Raw genomic sequence first — 8,396 nt, forward strand, 5'->3', positions numbered from 1 at the left:
TCCCTCTTCGATTCTATGTAAGAAAACAAACACATCAAAATAGGTAACAACCAAATTCATCGTTCTCCCTATTGTATGATTAGTTCCAACTGCCTGGCGAGTTACAGCCGATAGGACCAACACTACGTAGAAGGGCATCTGGGAAGCCCATGATAGGGCCAACACTACGTAGAAGGGCATTTGGGAGGCCCATGATAGGGCCAACACTACGTAGAAGGGCATTTGGGAGGCCCATGATAGGGCCAACACTACGTAGAAGGGCATCTGGGGGGCCCATGATAGGGCCAACACAACGTAGAAGGGCATCTGGGAGGCCCATGATAGGGCCAACACTACGTAGAAGGGCATCTGGGAGGCCCATGATAGGGCCAACACTACGTAGAAGGGCATCTGGGAGGCCCATGATAGGGCCAACACTACGTAGAAGGGCATCTGGGAGGCCCATGATAGGGCCAACACTACGTAGAAGGGCATCTGGGAGGCCCATGATAGGGCCAACACTACGTAGAAGGGCATCTGGGAGGCCCATGATAGGGCCAACACTACGTAGAAGGGCATCTGGGAGGCCCATGATAGGGCCAACACTACGTAGAAGGGCATCTGGGAGGCCCCATGACTTGTAATGTACAGTATTTCTATTCTACAGAATCTGTGATATTTGTTTAAACAATTCCTGGGTGGGTTGGTGAGTTGTGAAGGAGTCGTTGGCTACCACAGGCTTCTACCATGATGAAATGCTGACTATTTTTAGATGCCTATCGAGAGGAATGGGTTTAGTGGCAAACTGGGGAGTGAAGGCGGTCAAGTATAGTGGCTGTGTCCTTGTGTACCCACTTAGTAGGGACATATTGTATAACGCTGGAATTAACGAAAAGTAAAAGCCTTAGTCTGGGCATATAATTCAAAGGACACCCCACAAACTCTCTAGATAAGGTTGAGTGGCAGTGTGTGTGTGTGGAGGCATTACAGTCTGACTCTCTTTATGACGTGTCTTATATGCTGTATATATAAGATGGGTAGTAGACAGCCATCAAACAAGGAGGAAGATATTGGAAGCATATTGTGTTGGTAGACCCTGCTGCTATATGTGACCAAGTCCCATGTTGATGATCTGACTTTCTGCCTCATTTACACACCACTCCAGGTCTCAATTGTTTCTCTTACAACACAACATATATTGTTTGTCACTATTGATATTTTGTTTTAATTTTTGTGTTTATTCATGGCACATTATTATTATTATTATTATTATTATTATTATTATTATTATTATTATTATTATTATTATTATTATTATTATTATTATTATTATTATTATTATTATTATTATTATTATTATTATTATTATTATTATTATTATTATTATTATTATTATTATTATTATTGTTATTATTATTGTTATTATTATTGTTATTATTATTGTTATTATTATTGTTATTATTATTGTTATTATTATTGTTATTATTATTAGTATTATTATTATTATTATTAATATTATTATTATTATTGCTGCTGCTGCTGCTGCTGCTGCTGCTGCTGCTGCTGCTGCTGCTGCTGTATTCCCCCCACCCCCAGGCCCTGATGTGGGTCAGTGACCTGTGCCCGGGTGGGCTAATGCCCGTAAAAAAAAATAATATTAATAATTTTAGTTCCTTCCTTTACTTAAAATTAAACATGAAGTTAATGCTGTGTCTCGTCTCACCTTTGCTTCCCTCCTTCACAGATCACCTACACACTGTACGCGGGTAACCAGTATTTTTACGTCCACTTCAAAGACCCCACCAACGATCATGTTGGAACACGTTCTAGCCCCTACATGAGCCCCAGCATCACCTACTCCCAGAATGGGTGTACATAGTCTCTTGAATGTCTAAATGATCTGTAGCTGACATACCCTGTAGATAATGGTAATACAAACTGTAAATGAATATTATTATCATTAACCTAACCTAACCAAATTTGTTCTAAGCTAATTGAAGTAAAGCTCGGCCATGTTACAGGTTAAATTGAGTTAAGTTAGGTTAAGTGAGGGTAGGTTAGGTTAGGTTAGTTTGTTTATGGTGTGTTTTACTCAAACCTGACCGGCATTTTGTTCCAAATGACCGGTTTGTTACAATTGAAAATGTTTTTTTTTTCAACAGCCATTATTTGCACCATAAATGAAGGTCAGATTTGAGTAAAACACACCATAATACACCTGGGGGCAGCCAATGGACGACCATCTAGTCAGTGTTATAATATCAGAGAAAAGGCAAATTAAAGGCTTATAGCCGTGAATAATAAGGCCACTCAGCGTAGCCTCGTAAGTAACACTGTAGTAATATAGATTTTCAGACTTCTCCCTTCACAAGATTCTCCCATACACCAGACAATGTATTGAGTCGTCAGTGCGATAATAAGTCAGCCTTATAATAACCAAACATCACCAGAGTATTGTAGGCTCAATACTTGGTCCGGTTCAGCAGCAATCTTTGAACCCACCATCTACGTTTCCTCATCCTGTTCGTATAAGGCACTAGGGGCCACCTTTCCCGCCCATTTCCCGTTAAAAGAAAGACAGCTGCATGCAAATGAAACAGGGGTGTCCATTTTTCTGAGCAATTTAATGCAAATGCATAGTCAAACACAAACGCATTATGTATATGGAATCTTAGCTTTGTCTCAATCTAGTTCAGCCCACATGGTCTTGTGACTAGGCTTGTCGCCTACTGCAGTGAGATACAATGTGTCTAGAACATATCTTCTTTCTTTGGGCTATCTGTTCCTCTTGACCCAATAATAGATAGATAGATAGATAGATAGATAGATACTGTAGTTCAGGCATGGGCAACCCGTGGGCCACAAGCGGCCCAGACCATGTGTTTGTGCGGCCCGCGGAGTGATTGAGAAACTCTATTTAATGTGGCCGGCGGTTCAGGTAGATGCAGCCCGTTATGGTGAGTAAAGCAATATTTATTTAAAGAATAATCTTCAGATACAATTCGTTATGGTTTCATCACCCAAGAGCAAGTAACTACTTTTACTTACTTTTTCTTTTCTCCTCTTCACCACTGATCGGTTCGTTAGCCACTTGGGCGATCGGTCACGTCTCTGTGACGCACTGTTGGCAAGTACTGGGCATGCACCGGCTCCTGAATGTACCTGAACCTGCTCCACTGTTGGTCAAGTCTGGTCTTGAAAGAGCTCACACTCGGTGCCGTCACAACACTCTCTGGTAGATTGTTCCAAGAGTTTACAACCCTCACTCCGAAAAAGTTTGCCCTCACAGTTTTTTGGACTTGAGGCTTCTACAATCTTGAGCTGTGACCCCTTGTGGGGCGAGCGTTCACCAGCTCCAAGTAAGGTCACTCGACTGAATAGTGCCCCCTGAGATGCTTATACACCTCAACTAGGTCACCCCTTGCCCGTCTGTAGTATAAGCTAGGCAAGTTCAGGCGCTCCAATCTCTCAGGGTAGCTGAGGTGCCGAAGTGCAGGCACCAGTCTGGTGGCCCTCCTTTGAACATTTTCAACCAACTGACATTCCCTAGCATATCTCGGGGACCAGACGGGGTGACAGTACTCCAGATGGGGAAGCACTTCACTCTTGAAGTGCTTCTTATAAGACCCAATAAGATATTTGCCTGATTTACCTTCTTCTCGCAATAGCCCGAGAACTTCAGCTCATTGTCAATATACACACCTAGGTCCTTCTCACATTCAGTCACAAATAGTGCAGTTTCTTCATCCCGTTGGGACATATGATACGCCTCCTTACAGTTGGTACGCCCCAGGTGCATCCTCTTCCACTTCGTGACATTGAATCCCAGCAGCCATTCTTTCGACCATTCCTGGAGCCTACAGAGATCCTTCTGCAGGTCTTCACAGTCTGCTTGGTTCTTGATTCCCGAAATAACTTGGCGTCATCAGCAAACTGACTGACTGAATAGAGGATTTACAATAATCAAACTGTGACGTTACTATTAAGTGGAATCTTACGGACGTGGGCTAATTTTATTAACTTTTAGTGGCTTGGTGGCTGCTGTAGCGATGCCACACATTCTGGCTTGTGGAAATAAATGCAGTAAGCACTCCAGCCTTTCCCTTTATCAAATACCCAAGATACCAACTCGGGGAGAGGAACGCAACAAATTAGTAAGTGAAAGAAGAAAGCTATGGTGTCATGGTTTTGGGGTGGTTCGGTAGTAGTAGGAGTGGATTATATTAAATAAAGATAATAATATGTCGTATTTCTTATTTCTTACCGTAGAGTCCGATACCTTCACACTGATTACTTACAGGAGATTATGGCGTATCTACGTAGAAGTTCACTCCACCACTCGACATTCCATGATTTATACTTGATAAATGATGATTTAATGAATTCATTTAATTTTCAACATCCATCTAAGTTATTGGTTATACTATGTCATAACCAATCAGTCATTACCTTTAGTAATAATAAGATAGGATCATAGATACGGGCAGATAATTGCACTTACATTTATTTGTCAAGCTTCCATACAATGATTTACAATTTGCATGGGTATATGATTTACTCACGTTCACGCTGTAATAAAATTAATCTTCTAAAACAGGGAATTTTCAACTTGGGGACACATGTGGTTACTCTACTATGGGTGTGACTTAACAGAGCCTTAATTCTTCAAGTGATACATTTACTGCCAGCCTGGATTGCTTTTGTTGCAACCAGGCTTCATCACAAGAACTTCTTCCCACGGCCATAACAACAAAAAGGTACTCTTGGGTTACCACACATAGTCTCGCGTCACTGACAGTCACTGTGGACGGTTGTCGCGGCAAGTAGAACTGGTAAGCGTGACTTGAATTAACCATTAGGTGCAATAGACCAGCCTGGATTGCTTTTGTCGCAACCAGGCTTCCACACGTGATATTTCCACGGGGATAACAAACCTAGGTTAACACACTTAGTCTCGTGTCGATCACGGTCACGGTAGACGGGTGTCGTGCAGGAGAACTCTGTAAGCGTGAATTAATTAACCATTTACTGTAGGTTTGATAGTCCAGCCTGGATTGCTCTTGTCGCAACCAGGCATCCACACGTGATATTTCCACGGGGATAACAACCTAGGTTAACACGCTTAGTCTCGTGTCGACGACGGTTCACAGGACGGAGTGTGGTGGAGGACTCTGTGTGGTGTGGTGTCCCGCCCCCCTTCAGGAGGGAGAGGATGGAGACGACGTCTTAACTAACCCATGGCTCAGGGGATACTACTTAAAATGAGGTTTTTGGGTGTGAAGCGATGAACAGTACAACACTGTTTCACTGCCCACCCCCTAAAGGCTGGCTGACATACACTAATTGAAAAATACATGTCCCAGTTATGCCTCGCCGGGCGTCTTATCTCTGGTAAAACAAACTTTGGAGTTGGTTGCGTGGGTAAGCCTAACGCAACCCATGACATATGGTTAAGTTGTAGCTCAGAACACTGTGCGGGAAGCACTTCATAACGGGTCAATTATGTACACCAATTTGTGGTGAACTTGGCCTAAATATTGGGTATTATTAGCCCACATTTTGGTCAAATACCTATTGAGGGATAAAGAGTGTAGCAGTGAGTTTTGTCATCCCAAAGATGGGTATTATCAAGCACGTCCTAATAAACCTAAGTATGTTTTTATTACCACACTCACTCTACCAGGTACTACTATAATCACTGCCCGACCTCCCGTTTCATCAAATTATAATAGTTTTTCTTTAATACAGTATTGTACTCAGGCGTTTTAAAAAGTAATAACTATTGACCTCAGAATATCTTCTAATATAAAACGGCCTCAAAATGACCATAATATTGGTCACTTTTAAACAATTATCAGGGGTCTTACAGCGTCCCCCCCCCCCCTCCGCCCCAGATGACGTTTTTTAGGAAAGTCTTCGAGGTAGTGGATAATGACGAAAATTACGATGTTATTTATTCAGACTTTAGCAAAGCATTTGACAGAGTACCGCATCAGAGGCTTCTGAGAAAAATTAAGGCTCATGGTATCGAGGGGAAAGTTTTATATTGGATAAAATCATGGCTCACCGATAGAACACAGAGGGTCAGAGTAGATGGTGTTAAATCTGAGTGGGGCCGTGTAACCAGTGGGGTTCCCCAGGGGTCAGTACTAGGCCCACTCTTGTTCATAATCTACATAAACGATCTAGTTACTGGGATCAGCAGTGACATAAGCAAGTTTGCAGATGACACCAAAATAGGGCCGCAGATTAATTCAGGGCAGGATGCAAATGCACTACAGGAGGATCTAAATAAACTGCAGGGGTGGTCTGAAAAATGGCAAATGAAATTCAACACCAGCAAGTGCAGCGTACTTAATATTGGAAGAACAAATACTGTCAATGTATACAGCCTTAACAACATCAACCTGGAGAAGTCGACTTGTGAAAGAGACCTAGGGGTACTTGTAAGCCCGGACCTACGGCCTAGAAAACAGTGCGTTAATGTTCGAAATAAGGCAAACAGAGTATTGGGTTTTTTATCTAGAAGTGTAAGTAATAAAAATGCAGAGGTCTTATTGAAACTATATCTTGCGCTAGTCAGGCCGCACCTCGATTATGCGGTGCAGTTCTGGTGCCCTTATTATAGAATGGATATCAAGTCACTAGAGTCGGTGCAGCGAAGAATGACGAAAATGATTCCGGGACTTAGAAACCTTCCATATCAGGATAGGTTAAAGACACCAAACTTACATTCCCTAGAAAGACGAAGAGTGCGGGGAGATATGATAGAAGTATTTAAGTGGGTGAAAGGAATCAATAAAGGGGATATAGATAAAGTTCTTATAATATACGAGCAGGACAGGACTCGTAGCAACGGATTTAAGTTGGATAAATTTAGGTTCAGGAGGGAGATAGGAAGGAACTGGTTCACAAATAGGGTGGTGGACGAGTGGAACAAGCTTAGCAACTTTGTAGTAAGTGCTGGAACGCTGGAAAGTTTTAAAAGGAGGCTGGATAGATTCATGGATGATAGAGAGTGGGAGTAACTCTCGACAGGAGCTGCCATGCACAGGCCAACCGGCCTATTGCAGACTCCTTATGTTCTTATGTTCTTATAGCTATAGCCACTCCATCGTGTTTTTTATTTGACGAGTTTCGTTTGTGAACGTAGTAATTGAATGTTTTTATACTATTGTTATACTTTTCGCCATGACTGTTTATTAAAATGATGTCTAGTTCTTGATAGGTGTTTCCTAGGTTTATTTTTCCCCTCTCCAGTCTCTCACGTTGTGTTGTATTATTTTTAAAGTCTTTATTTGTTGAGTTTGATCCATTATTTCTTAATTTTGCTTGTGGTTGTTGTGAGGGAGATCTGTCGTCTTGGCGACCGTTTCCCACCCTTCTAAATTCATAGTGTTCTATTATTTTGAAGTCGTTAGTTGTTATTTGTATTTTGTTCGCAACTATTAGGGTTCATACGTATTCTTCATTTAAGTTTTTGTCTTGGCAAGTCCATTAATATTGATCTTCTTCATAATTCTTTAATATGGCTTTTCCCGTTGGTCTGGATGTTGGGACTCCATATCTAGGAGTGATGATTTTTCAGTCTGATTTCTTCTGCTGTCTCGGTTTGTTTCACTGTCTGCATCTCTTCCTCTCTTTGGTTTTTGTTTAGCGGTAGCTCCCTTGGCTGCTGCTTCTCCTTTTTCTTGTCAGTTCTTGTTTGGGATTGCCTTGGGTCTCTTGGCTCCTGTAATTGTTGTCTTACTTTCTTGGGTTCTCCTTCTTGTATTTCCGATGTAGTCGTTCCTTCTACTCGCTTCTTTGCTTGCAGTCGATCCTTCAGTTCTGTGGTGTAGGTTAGCTGGAGCAATTTTTCTGAATGTGGGTCGTAGGGGAACCACATGTCGGGCAGGCTGTTCAGCTCGAACATTTTCCTCAGTTCAGCATTATATGAGCCAGGTGATATGATGTTGTGTGCGTGTATCATGCTTATCATCACTTTGTCATGTACTGCCTCGCTCAGTTTTAGTATGGTTGCTTCCGGATTGTTTACTTGTTGCACTGCCCATTTCCACATATGTCGTGTCCTACTTCTCTTGTTCCCTTCTTCTCATCTCCTGTTCTTTGTATTTGAACATATGTTTCTTTATTGGGCACGCCATTGCTAGTGTCCAGTGAGTATGGTATGTATCGCCATTCCTCTTGCAATTAAGGCATCCTGTTGTAGTTGTGTTCGTTAAAGTGTGATCTTCCCCAGCACAGTTGGAACATAATTTGTTGTCTTTTTCCAGGCATTCCCTCGTTGTATGTTCATTAGGGGCAGTGAAAATTTTGTTAAGCTGCACTCTTCAGGCATTGTTCCTTATACATATCTAAGACTCCATGCAAATTTGAAGCTGATATGTCGAGGTTTAGTCTGCCGCATTTTCTAG

At 42.0% G+C, this 8,396-nt stretch overlaps 1 protein-coding gene across 1 annotated transcript; it reads right to left on the reverse strand.

Moving 5' to 3' along the window:
* Window positions 1-79: 79 nt before the first annotated feature.
* Window positions 80-571, reverse strand: LOC121870715. The gene has a single exon (XM_042372658.1). The coding sequence runs from the start codon at window positions 569-571 to the stop codon at window positions 80-82; it is 492 nt and encodes a 163-aa protein (XP_042228592.1).
* Window positions 572-8,396: the final 7,825 nt, after the last annotated feature.

The sequence above is a fragment of the Homarus americanus genome, unplaced genomic scaffold (genome assembly GCF_018991925.1).
Source record: "Homarus americanus isolate GMGI-L3 unplaced genomic scaffold, GMGI_Hamer_2.0 scaffold13247, whole genome shotgun sequence".
NCBI classification, from domain to species: Eukaryota; Metazoa; Arthropoda; class Malacostraca; order Decapoda; family Nephropidae; genus Homarus; species Homarus americanus.

What these genes read in the sequence shown, in the direction of transcription:
- LOC121870715 (XM_042372658.1), bottom strand. Translation starts at nt 571, where the DNA reads ATGGGCCTCCCAGATGCCCTTCTACGTAGTGTTGGCCCTATCATGGGC.